We start from the raw sequence: 13,842 nt of genomic DNA, 5'->3' as shown, positions 1-13,842 counted from the left end.
AACAACGTAATATTTTCCAACCTTTTTTTCCTTTAAGTGTCAGGGCGATTACTTCAGGGGCTATCCTCGTAGCTCTGAAAGGACCTTAAAATCCTTAAATAACCAAATTCAGATGACGCTAAAAATAAAACTGACTCCTACCCCCGCAGAAAAAATAACATAATTGAATACCGAAATTTGAACTTTCCTTAATCCATTATAAACTTAATAAATAATCATAAATTCTCATTTTATATCACATTTCATCTGCACATTACATCCCTACAAGCTTCTAACTTTGTATCTCAAAGCATAGAAAGCTAATATCCTGAAAAGCAAGAAATTAACTACTATCCATCCAACATCAACCCAATAGGACAACTTGTTCATTCCCAAATAGGAAAGCAGCTCAGCAGGGTCGGTGTAAAGACAATAATCTTCTTCCTCTGGACACCGCAGACGTGGTCGATCAAAGCCATATATTGCCTGCATCGAACCCTCAAGAGAAAAGGACAGGAAGGACAAGTTTGAGGCCAAATAAAAGAATTTGGTCATGTGAGGGAAGAAGCATATGAAACCGTCCATTGAGAGGAAGACACATGTGGTTATAGCTCCGAGGAAAGTGCCATTCTATATAAATAAAAATGTTTTTACACCAAACGACGCCTGATCACAACTCTACTTACCACTGGGCTCACTAAGGTGCCATACATGACTCCCATTCCTGATGCAACCAGGCCCACAAGGCTTTGAATCAGGAAAATCATGGCAAACCTATATAGTTCAAGCGGTTGTGAGCTGATCAAGTAAGACGCAACTGAATAAGCCATGGTGAATAGGACCTATACTTAAATTAATACTCACATGATTATTTTTTAAATCATGATTACCTGTAGAGGGAAATCAGCTACCAAATAGGCCAAGTAAAACGTTCCTAGATTGTACCAGCAATTGAAATACTCCTTTTTGATTATTTGTAGCTCCTTTGGGACTAAAGAAGACTTTTTGATGACCTTCTGTGGTCAGTTTTAGAATGTATACTTACATCTTAAAGCTGCAGGCATCAGGGATGTGTAACACAAATATACAATACTGATGTTGATGAAGCAGCAGTTATTGATTGCCCTAGAGGCATCAGATCCGCTGTTTTGGAATGTTAGCCCTAGAAATATTCCTACTAGCAGATGTACTATAAGCTTCAGTTTGGCTCCAGTCTAAAACAAGATAAAATTGGGTTTAAAAAAATTATGATAGTGCCAGAGAGCTTACCCAATCCCTGTAGTAGTACTTTATTTGCTTTTCTAAGAGCACAAAGAATTTTTTCCATTCTGAGGGCGACTTTCTTTCTAGCTCAACAGCATTTGAATAATATAATGCGTTGTCCTTATCGTGTACTATACCTACTTCCCTAAAGTTCTGCCCTCTTTCCGTCGATTCTGAGATATAATAGTGGAAGTTTACGCATTGTTCGCTTTAAGGGAGCTTCAACCCTTATAAAATTACCTTGCCCAAAGGTTCTCCAACTAGTTTCCTGCACGGCTACAGCCAATTTATCTATATAATCCCCATGTTCCTCACAGCATATTTCCATTACTAAAAGAAAAACAAGAAAGATTTGTAATAATTAAGCAGTTTTCAAAATAATCGTAGTGCCATTTCAACTTTAAAACGCAAAAAGCGTATTTAATGATGAGTTGGATCGGTCGTGGTTGGAGAGGTGCATGCGAGGCATGGGAACGTGGAAACCTAGCATAAATCGACATCCCACGGTCAGCGCATTGACGCCGCATGAGGTATTTTCTGCGTTATAGATTTTGGATAATGTTGTTATCAGACTTATTGTCCTAGCTAAGCCTTCTCAGGTGCGTATGCACTCTGAAGAGTTATGGGGGTAGGTGAAGTGCCAGAATAGAAAGGGAAACCCATAGTTATTTTCTTATATTTATGACATAAACATAAATTTATTTTTCAATTATTTCCTAAAAAAACAGATAAATCCCAGCGATTTCTTGCCTCAAATAGATTAAATCTTGGTCTATTTGATCTAAATTTTCAGATTTTTTCTCTCAGCCTTCTTTAAAGGGCACTTTTTTGAGTATCAAGATACCGTCTTGTGGTTTTTGAAAAGACGGTCATTGAAGTCTTAATACTTCTAAACAAAAATAGATAAGTAAACGCAGAGTGTTGCCTGAAGAAAACTAAATTCAGGTCTACTTGACCCTCAATTTTCAGAATTTTTCTTTGGCCTTACTTTAAGGGGCAAATTTCTGAATATTTTAGATGTTAAGAAATAATCACACAGCTCTTGAAAGGATCTTTATCAAAATGTATGTAATTCCTACACAAAAATAGGTAAACCAGCGCTGTTTCATGCCTCAATGAAACTAAACTTAGGCCTACTTAAGCTCTAATTTAAAATTTGCCCTTTGGCATGTTTTTAAGTAACTAATTAACGAACGATAATTCTCATCCAGTATTTTTGAACGGACACCTACTTAAGTCGCTATAGTTTCTAAGTAAGTATAACTCTGCGGCTTCTTGCATAGTGTAATAAATCAAATATTACAATTTAATGAGAATATACGGGTGAAAACAAAATAGTGTGACATATTTTAAGGGCTGATTTTACATTCGAAAACATGAAGAAAAGTTGTTATAGACACGTGCTGGTAAAAGCCTTTTAAGGGAGCTACGACCCTTCGAAGGTGGTCCCCAAGAAATGCGCAGTGGCGTGCGGAACCGGAGACGGCTATATTTATTTATTATATTTTTGCATCCTTTAACTTTCATGATAATTTTACGTCAGAATGCGATTTCCTGCCCTCAATTACATAGAAAAGATAATCTTAATAAGTAGTAGGAGGAACCACTTAAGATATATGGCGCTTTAAGTGAAACATCGTGAGAAACCAAAATTAGGTTGTAAAACTTTTTTATTAATTTTGACCTTGTATATTTTATGCCTTGTCGTTTCATGCTTTTTATCAATAAAATTTGTTTCATTTTCCTAGCCAATTTTATTACCCAATTTCAGCTTCTTATCTTGCAATATTTGCTTTAATGCGGCATATTTCTTAAACCATTCGTCTTGCTACAATTTATCAACAGTACCTTTTCTTTATAATTTTAGACAAGAAATCATATTCCGATGTCAAATTGTTGTAAAAAGTAGCTCCCTTAGGAAGCTTTTGCGGACCCATGTTCGTACGAGCTTTCGTTCATATCTTCGAATGTAAAATCAGTCTCTAAAATAAGTCTCCCCGTTTGATTTACACCCTGAATAATTACTAATTACATTGCTGTGCAAGTACTTAATAAATCAGATATTTCACTTACAAAAATCAGCTGGATTGTGATACTTCGGACAAAATAACCCGTGTGACGACAAATATGGCACGGTATTTACTGGAGGGCCTTGAAAAACACATTTTCCTTTAGCCATGACGTAAACGTGACTAAAAACGTAATACAATGAAGAACTGGGCTGGTGAATAGTGCAGATGACAGTTCGACCCCGTTCGGCTAGATTTTTCAACAACTGCACACATTGATTGGAAGAATTGCTATCTAATCCTCTGAAAGATCATATGTGCTTGAACGAGAATATTAAAACATTATAAAGATGCCTACGTAGTAGGCTCGTCCAGAAATAAAATAGGCGGATCATCAATCATTTCCAGGGCTATAGAGAGCCTTTTCCTTTGCCCTCCGGACAAGCAGCCGCATAACGTCTGCTTCAAGTTCAACAACCCCAAAGTCCTCAATATATCGTCGATCTTGAGGTTGATACAATGCTAAATTGCTTTAGACCAACGCCAAATTACTCACCAAAAAGTTTTTCTTGGACTCCGAAAATCCATCAATTTTTAAGTTCGTAGTCGAATGCATTATCTCGTAAACGGTGAAATACGAAATTAAGTAGTCATCTTGTAGGATGTACCGGGACTGGCTTTTGTACTGGCTGGGCCCGATTTTAGTTGTTTCGCCGTTCTTGCATCTTATGACTCCTTCTACACCGGATTTCCTAAAAGCTCGGGAAAATATTAAAGCTTCCGTTAAAGATTTCATTTCTTGGAAGTTATTCTCAATACCTGCAATTTTTACCTGATAAATGAAATACTCACTGGTAGCCCGTTAGAATATTAAGAAGGGATGTTTTTCCAGCCCCCGAGGGCCCCATTATTGCCGTAAGCTCTCCAGATTTGAATAATCCACTTACTCCCTTCAGGATCTTTTTGTATTCTGAAATAACAACACCCCAGTATAATTAATAATTTTTTGACACAATCATGCTACTGTAACGTAATCAGGAGACCCGCCTGAGCCTGAATTAATGATTTTTTTTAACCGTTATCACCATATGAATTAAAAAAAATAATTTCCTATCCTAATAAGCGCCCTTTCTTAAATATCCTAAATGGATTTCACTATTCTCTCTCTCTCTTAGAAATCCCCAATTTAGGGCTAAGAACGTTTCACTTTCACGTTTAAATTAGATCCGACGAAATATTTACTGTTCACACGTAATGACGCAATTTAAAACAAATGAATAGGGCCTCTGTACGTAATACTAAAAACTTTAAAAGCATCCAAAATTTAAAAATTATTTTGCATCCTTCTGCTAACTTTTCTCAGAACTAAAATAGGACCTTTAGCGAATATTTTCTATCGCAAGTTTGGTGTATTTGATCTCCGTGCTTCTCTGAATTCCATGGGTAGAGAACTGCAAGCGAAAAGTTAACATTTGAATTTTTCCTGAAGGGAGGAGCAAAGAAAGCTAAAAAGATCGTCTCTAGTCAGTGCAATTTTTTAAACATTATCAGAAAAAATTAAAGGAATGCGAAATAGTTCCTTCTAGTAGAAGGCCTTTCTTCCAAATAAATATCATCTGCAAATGCAATTTTTAATATTTCGCCCTGAATTTGGACAACAATATCTCGAAAGCAGCAAAAGCAACTTAGGAACCAAGAGAAAATATCATCGTAGGCCGCCTTTAATAATATATTATGAAATGCTGCACTATTAATAATATTCAAAATTGACTTCAAACATAAAATTTATTTTCCCATATTTCATATTCACATTAAAATTCGAAAATTATAATAATGTTTTATCATAGCTTCACGAGCTTGTATAATCAAGAAAATATATTGTTTGTGTTTGTTGTAGATTTGAACTGAATTTAATCTCAGCGCTTCATAGTGAACAGCTGAAAGGAATAAATTATTGTTAGCTAGGAGGGCTTGGACGATTAGGAAAAATGCTCTTTTTGTGGGTACTTTACCCTCGTCTGGAAAGTGGATCGTTACTCGCACGTAAACTACGTCTATTTCTCAATATTGTTTTTCGACATTTACATAATTATTAAATGCCATTAAACCTTAGCTATAGTTAAAAAGGTTGTTATTCGTTATTTTGCTGCACGCAACAGTGTTTCAGAGACTGCAAACTCGGTGTTAAGGGATTCCTTCGATAAATGAAACCACGAAGACGGCAATTTGGGTTACATAAAATGGACTGTATTTGACTAGCACTTAAATCAAATAATGAAAGAGTTTTGGTCTAAGTAGGTAAAGGAAAATGGTTAATTGGGCGGGTTACACACTATGATTTTGATCACATCCCGACACCGACGCAGCTTCCACACGAAGAGAAGAAATAAGAGAGAGCAAAAATTACTTCGATTATCCCTTAAGTACTAAACCCGAGGAATTCCAACCAGGGGCGCACCACCACCAAGAACCCTTACGGGCTATGGCTACGCCGGATCCCATAAATCGCGGCCATCTGGGGAATACCTATACTAGTCGCTTTTTTGGGAAATTGCAGGCCCAACAAATTGACCATCACGGCAATAGTCCCGACCGGGAAAGCTTCCTTTGACTAGTAGCATATTCCCCAGCCAAAACGTACCCTTAGTTTTGGCCTGATGGGCCATGTGGTCTGGCACCCAGATGGTATTTTCGGAATAAGTATCGCCGCACATGGGCATAACTGAAGGGATAAAATACAAATGCATAACAAAAACTGAACGGGGCAAGCCTCTATGGTAATTTGCTTTTTCACCCCAGACACAAGGGGGGCACAGTTGGTTGACAGTGCCGAGGGGACTGTATTTCTTTTGGTTAGCTTTTAATTTTGTGCGAAGGACCACAGCTTATTTGGCGCTGAACCAATGTAGAACAGAAAAGACAAACACACTTGGTAACAACACACTTGTATTTGTATCACTAGATTTTCAATGTTACTTTACTGGTGACAAAAGTCATAACAATTGTAAAATATGAGAAAACTAGAAAAACACAAGCGATCACTGAATGTTAATAACTTTTCACGATTGGGAGTTTTTACTTCAACAGGGAAACTAATATGTGAATTGAGCGCAGTAAAGGGATCCTACTAAGACTGTAGGAGTTAAAAAGAGAATAGGGGAGATGTTGAAGAGGCGTTGCGTTTCGTGTGATAGATTCTATGAGACTGTTTTTTAATCTCAATTTTTCCCACCGAATGTGAACCTCAGGTTGTCCATTTATATTTTTACCACCTCATAGTCATACCAATTAATGTGAATTATAGTGCCGAGGACTAGGGATTGCTTATCAATACGGTGCCATGAAGGTGTGAGAAAAATGATGGTTGAAAAGAGTTATGAGCATGGGAAGAGTGTGGAATGTGTATGCAGTTGTGTAATGTAAACATTGCCCTTAAGGGTGATTAATGAGGTTTACGTTGGCAATGTAAAAGAAATTTATTAGTGGGTGAAGATGTTGGGTAGTTTTCCAACAAAAACCTAAATTAACAACTACAAACAAAAAACATTAGTAACGTAAAGTCCCTAACACTCGGGGAGGTCCAAACGTGATAATGCAATACATGTTTGGTGTGGCGGGCCCTCCTATGAATTCCTCGATTCTAATGACTTCCTCGATTCTAATGACATCCTCGAAACACGTCATTTTCTGATTACTTCGTGCTGGAACCACATGATACTTTGGTCCCTTAGAGGCGAAAATACACCTTTTGTAAAATAATGAAATATATCGCAAAAAAAAACCAAAGTGGCAATAACAAAGTTTAAGTAAAGCAATAAATTAAAACATTACTTAGTATCCCAAGTAATTATGTAAAATACATTCGGTAATAAAACGAATCAGAAATGTAAATTCACTTAATGACAAATTATTGCAAAACGTTATTAATGGAAAAACGTCCTAGTTTCTAATAGAGCGAGGGAAGTAGCAAATTATAACCGAACAGTAAATATTTTCTAATGCTAATTTGGAGTAATAAAAACACACTGAAATTATTCCCAATTTTCTTTTGCATTTTTAATGAGTAAATTACATAGGTATGATAGTGTTAACGAAAGTTAAACTCTTTATAGCTTCTTATTTATTTAATGAACATTTCAATCCACTATAAAGCTCGCAATGCACTTTTCAGTGCTAGTTCTGCACAAAATATAAATAACTACAAATTCCATAAACTTCTAATGGATAATTCGTTACTACCCTTGTGAAGTAATCATAATTTACCCCCCACCAAGATGAATGAAATTAGGACAGGTTGTAATTCCATTAATTTACTTCTTTTATTAATGTATGTTGAAATAATTAATCAATCACAGTAGTAAACAATAAAATAATTATAACTAGTTTTAAAATGTTCTAGATCAAAACTTGAAAAATGCGGAATTTAATTAATGTTTTTCTTTGGTCCGACAAAGATCCAAGAAATCGATGATCACATTTGAATTACGATTCTTATTAAAACTGAAGGTCTAATGAAGTTGTCATTGTCTAATGACGCTCCGAAGGCCTAATGATATTCTCAAAGCCTACCGACATTTTCAAGACTTAATGTTGTTTTCATGACCTAATGATACCCTCAAATTCTAATAACGTTTTCAAGATCTAATGACGTTCTCAAGGTCTAGTAACGTTCTTAAAGCCTGGTGACGTTCACAAAGCCTAATAAGGATCTCAAGTCGTAACGAAGGTATTTAAACGAAAGTCTCCAGACATATCTCTGCCTTAAAAGTTCGAGATGTTTGTGTTTACGCTGAAACTGCCAGTTTAAGTACTACAATAAACTGGGCCGATATCTAGTGCTTCGACCTAGCCAACAACAAACAAGTTGTCTATGAAAAGCTTTCGGTCTTTATTAAACATTTAATTCGTTTCGACCATAAATTTTGCCTCCGACAACAAAACAATTCATCACACCGGTTAAATTCGAGATCGGTTTATTTATTTATTTTTTTTTTGTTAAAGTTAGCGCAAAACGTTTCAACATTATCAATAATTGGGAGAACCCGTTTAACAGTGTGGAGGTATTCGACATCATGATTGCGAAATTGTCGTTCAATTCTTCACCACTGGGTCAATGAAAATGAAATTACAAACTTCTTTAGGAGATAACTTTTAAAAGTTTTCTGTATTCATTATCGCCAAGTTCTGCGACATGCTTTCAACATCTCAAATTGACCTTTCTGCGTTACGTAACAAGGCCGCAAGTGAAGATTTAATTGATAATGAAAGTAATAAATTTTAATTGTGGTGATGATGACATTTTATTGGACCAGTCTGATTTTAATTGTACAAGAACTGAGATCCAGGGTTACTGAAAAAGTATAATTACAGTTTCTGATTACGTTAACTAGTCTTCGGCCTTTGAACCGTGTGTACCATTATTATTCATGTCGCTGAAAAATATCTTAGGTGATGGATTGTTAATATATACTTTTATGTTTAGGTCATTTCGGACACAGATCTACTACACATAACAATTTAGAAACTAAAGTATGCACTGCGGGTACTTATTAATGCATCAACGTGGAGATCGTGTGTGTTACGAACGTAGACCCAGAAGTACTCAACCTGACATGTAGGAGATTTTTTTTCTATTAAATACTACAAAGACTTAACCTTAAAGAGCTTCTGTTTAAAGTCTGAGGGTGCTACGTTGATTTGTGTTTCTTTTGGAGCTATTTTTAGTGGACGCTTTTGGAGATTTTGTGAACAACAAAGCGAAGTTCCAGACGAGATTCCCCTCTGGGAAAATCTGGAGGGAATCTAGGCCTTCGTTAACAACTGTAAAATACTATGCGGCAGAAATTAAACGTGGTCGTACCTACTACAAAGAGAAAGTCCGCAGTGGTCGACCCAATTGCCCTCCACATCTGACCACTTCAGATATTGTGTTGAAAATGCACAAAACTCTCCTGGAAGATGGACGTTTCAAAAAGTAGTTTACGTCGCATTGTGACCGAATAATTTGATAAGAGAAAGCTGCAGGCAAGATGAGTGCCCCTATTACTCTTAACTGAAAAAAAAATAGCGCCGTGGGGGTGTTTCAAGGGAGTGTTCGGCGAAGTTTCGCTACAATAAAGCTGAGTGTTTGCATCGATTCATAACCGTTGATGAAACATGGATCGATCATTTTACACCTGGGACGAAAAACAGAAAAAATAAAGAAGGCGCAAACTGCTCCAACTGTCGGAAATGTGATGGCGTCACTTCTTTAGGATGCACGTCGAAGAATTTTTAATATCTCCCTAAAGGAAAAAAAAAACGGAAAATAGTACAAATATTTATTGCGGCATATTAGCGAAGAAATTTTTAAAAAGCGAACCCATCATGGAGGAAGAGAAAGTCTTGTTTCGTCAATACAATGCCTACTTTCGTCATCGCAACGGCCAAAGTCCATCAACTCGACTTCAAACTTTTTCCTCAGCCGTCCTATTCGTCAGATTCAGCCCCCTCAGATCATTTTCTGTTTCCAAACTCGAAACAGGGGCTTGATGGAAAGAGATTTGTCGATAATGAAGAGAGTGATTCCGAGATTGCGACTTATTTTTAAACATTGGAACCTTCTTATTATAAACAAAGTATAGAAGGGAAAACGGTGTCAATCTTAAAGAAGACCGTATTAAGATATAAAGTAATATTTTTCAAAATATTTTTTCTTAAAATGTTAAGTAGGGTATTTCTGAGACTATTCTCGTTTACACAACACATTACTGACATGTTTCGGAGCCATAAACATTAATTTTATTATTAAATTCTCAAAATATTTTATAACATTTTTTGAAGTCTCTTTTGCCCATCAACCTGCATATTTAAATTTCACATTCACAGCTTTCTCTTAACAAAAAATGTTACAAAAACACTAATTAATAGCGCTAATTACAGGCGAAGTAAATTTTCTGGGAGTAAGTATCAAGGTTTTCTTAGTTTTTCGTAACGGTTTTTTTAATGTATTTCTTATTGCTTATTGCACAATGGGAATATCCAACATTAATGACCTGAGTTGAAGTCAAAATGAGTCAACTGTTGAAAAATTATTGTTCCAAAGAAATTGGAATATACAGGATGGTTCAAACTTAATCTGCGCACATTTTGAGGATGAAGAAAAATCGCAAAAGCTTTGAAAGACATCTTGCAAAATACATTATATCAAATTTCTAGAATTGGATTTCTTTTTCTAGGATATACTTTTCTCCTAGGAAAAACCTTAAATATTAGTACATAGAATAGAATTTTTGGAAAACTGGTTAAATTGCGTGCTTCAAACCACATTCCAATAGATTTTTTACATAAAATATCTTTCCGTGCATTACAGTTCTCCATTGAGGAAACCTGATGAATTCGAATATCAACAAAAAAAAACTTTCTAACATTGGCAAATAATCAAATTCAGACATCTCTCTCTTACACATTATAATCCAGATAAGTTTGTTGTTGTTCAACCTACAGTTCTAATTTCTCTTTATGAATAGGAATTTCTAAAGTCCCGAAATGTGATTTTTCTAACAATGAAAATGTGCAATGTTGTTCTTTCCTTAACTTTCCACCGCCTGCAAAGTATTTATTTGCCCTAATTCAAATAGAATTTCGTGCAAATTTGAGGTTCTCTTATTAACAAGGAGCGAACTTCCAACATACTTTTATGTGCAAATTTAGTGATTTTTAAAATAACGATGAAAACTTTAAGGGCTGCGTGAGTCACAGTTTTGAAATGATATCTCTCAAATGGATGCCTATAGCCTTTTTTGAAATAAAATCTCCCATATTTTAGTGAATTATTTAGATTTAAAAATTTGAATTCTTTACTTAATGAGAAAAAAATCTCCAATAGATATAGATATCTACTAGAGAATTGTTGAATCTCAATCTTCTAGTTTTTTAAATATTGCTAAACCTTAAAGAAATGTGACACAAAATTTTTAAATTATAATATGCGTGAAATGGACATTTTTTCCATATAAAAATTATCGTATATTATGGAATTTTTGGATTTTCTACTTAATGGGGAAAAAATCCCCATTACTTATTGACATGTCCAAATTTACTACTGTTGGAAATATTGGTACGAATTCTAAAAAAAGTGCTAGATGAAGTTGTGTAATTCCATTTAAAACAATGTTAATCTCATATGTTCACGAAAGATTTTTTAAAAACAGTTTTTAGAAGAAAAAAAAATTTGGAAAAAAAATTTAATAATTTTTTATATAAACTTGTTCTCATAATATACCTTTAGAGTCATTTGAGATTAATTCAAAACTTCCGTTACATATGTTAAAATACAGAATCATACTGCTAACAACTAGCGATTGTATAATTATAACAATTTCTGATTGGATTTTTTTTTATTCGTTTTGATAAACAATACATTAAGCAGTTAATGACTTCTTTACATTATAAAAAACTTTATCTATATTCTAATTGGATATCTTCATTAAATTAGAATGTAAACAGTTATTAAATACTATATTGTGTTCCTCGTTTTAAAGCAAAATCATATCAAATGATGTAAACCTGTATTCATTATTGACAAAGTCTAACACCTGCTTAATTCTGCGGAAATAATTAGAGAAAACAAGAACATGTATGGACTCAAAAAAATAGTAAATTTACCCTGTCTTGCAATACTGCCAAGATATAAAATTTAACAATTGTTGGAGAAGAATTTTATGAGTATATAAACATGCTATAAAGACATGTTTTTTGAACATATAACACAACAATAAATTTAAATATTTGAAAAAACAGTAATTGTGTAGGTTTGAACACGTGCTAGATCATATTTCCTACCGATAATAATGTATCCTCATAAAGCAGGTAGTTAAATATAGATCTATCGTCACATGTAATCATTAATTTTTTTAAAGGGACTTTCCTTCTGCAGCAATTATTAGCTGACAACACTTATTACAAAAAATGTAAATATTGAAAATTTGGACAGATTGACCAACTCACCCTTTCGGTCCCTAATTGTGAGCCAGACGTTTTCAAACTCTATATCCAGAGTTTCACTCGATCTGAAATGCATGATTTCCTGCTTCAACATTTTCACACAATAGCAACACTGATTTGCGACACCGAAATAATATTTTAATCCCAAACTTTGGTGCACTATCTATTCTACCTCAAGGATGCGCATTCGTATATGCGAGTGGTCAGTGTGGATCGTTTATAAAGCCAGAACGAAATTACTAATTCGGTCTGACCAGTATGTATGCTATGGTAATAAAATGTTTTCGATTTCATTTGTCTTTGATCTCGATAAGATAAGCTGTCAATGTGCGAAAAAAAATAATTTGTGAGAATAACTGGAACATTATTGATATGAGATGCGAACGATGCGTAATGGTATGTTTTATGTTAGGCTGTACGTACAGGGTCTGGCAACAGTACATAATACTGCCTTAACTTCTATACCAATAAAGTTCATAATTTATTTCTTCTGCAAAATTACACAGCACAACTAGGCGTATTTCCAAAAATTATTTTCTAATGTGCGGGGTGACGACACAAAATGTGACGATTTACAACTTTATTATTTTAAATGGAACTCTCCAATACTTTGTGATTTTTGGGTTTCTCCTTAATTTTAAGTGTCAGTTTATGTTCGGTGTCTTACCTTTAAAATTTGTCGTTTTCAAGTTATTCGGAACAATTTGACAGCTGCAAAATGGCCTGAAAATCGATATGATGCGCTGCGAGTTTTGGAATCAGTGTTCTAGGGATCAAAGAGGACCTAATAAGCTACGTTTTGAGGCATTTTAATTAAAATGGGGTCCATCACAAACGCCGAAATAGGCCTCCGAAGTTGCACGACTTCAAACCTCAACCGTCAATAATTTGCTTATTGCAAATGGGATGCCCCAATTTATTCGACGAAATCTTGTTCAGAAGTCAAAAATCTACAACTTTTATTAACATTGTTTGATCCTTAAACAGAGCCATTTTTGAGTTCACGAAAATTGCCCCATTTCGATTTCTAAAAGTTTTGACTGCCGTGAAAAATTCCAAAATGACAGCGGTATGCAACATTTTAAAATAATAAAAAATACGAAAATCTTTAATTCTACATAGAAGAACAACGTTTTCTCTATCCGATTTTATCAACTTTTCAATTTAAAAAACGAAACCAGAATAATTACCTAATTTCATATTCACATTATTTAAATGTAACTTAATAATTTTTAATCCAATTATTCTCAATAACGCGGAAATAGTAAATTTTGATGATAGGGAACTTTACGTAAACTGGTCTTAAAGTTTAACGAGAAACCCAAAAATATTGGGTTGGCAATTAAATTCGTTCGGTTTTTTAGTTTGGAATAAAACACATTTTTTTTATATACAAAACAAATTTTAATCAATTATATATTGACCATCTTTATTGATAACCTCTTGCCATCTCTCTACCAACTTCATTATGCCACGTTCATAGAATGACTGTGGCTTATCGGCAAAAAAACGATCAAGGTGGTTTTTAACTGCATCTTCATCTTTGGAGGGTTTTCCTTTCATTGAATTCTGCAGCGACCGAAATAAATGAAAATCGGAAGGGGCA

At 34.6% G+C, this 13,842-nt stretch overlaps 1 protein-coding gene across 1 annotated transcript; it reads right to left on the bottom strand.

Annotated features, from left to right (window-relative positions):
- Positions 1-163: 163 nt before the first annotated feature.
- LOC136346041 (ATP-binding cassette subfamily G member 4-like) lies at positions 164-13,500 on the bottom strand. Its single transcript, XM_066294889.1, has 11 exons — positions 12,240-13,500; positions 4,104-4,221; positions 3,808-4,003; positions 3,610-3,755; positions 3,316-3,554; positions 1,483-1,572; positions 1,249-1,415; positions 1,025-1,193; positions 870-970; positions 666-821; positions 164-609 (listed from the first exon to the last, which is right to left on the bottom strand). Exons 1-11 carry the CDS (start codon positions 12,328-12,330, stop codon positions 262-264), a joined length of 1,821 nt encoding a protein of 606 aa, XP_066150986.1. The 5' UTR covers positions 12,331-13,500; the 3' UTR covers positions 164-261.
- Positions 13,501-13,842: the final 342 nt, after the last annotated feature.

Source organism: Euwallacea fornicatus, chromosome 21 (genome assembly GCF_040115645.1).
Source record: "Euwallacea fornicatus isolate EFF26 chromosome 21, ASM4011564v1, whole genome shotgun sequence".
NCBI lineage: Eukaryota > Metazoa > Arthropoda > Insecta > Coleoptera > Curculionidae > Euwallacea > Euwallacea fornicatus.
This window is presented reverse-complemented; position numbering and strand designations above follow the sequence as displayed.

Coding starts and splice junctions, on each gene's coding strand:
- LOC136346041 (XM_066294889.1), bottom strand. CDS start 12,330: ATGTTGAAGCAGGAAATCATGCATTTCAGATCGAGTGAAACTCTGGAT. Junction 822..869: donor TAGCTGATTTCCCTCTACAG/GTAATCATGATT, acceptor ATTTAAGTATAG/GTCCTATTCACCATGGCTTA. Junction 610..665: donor GCACCTTAGTGAGCCCAGTG/GTAAGTAGAGTT, acceptor TTATTTATATAG/AATGGCACTTTCCTCGGAGC.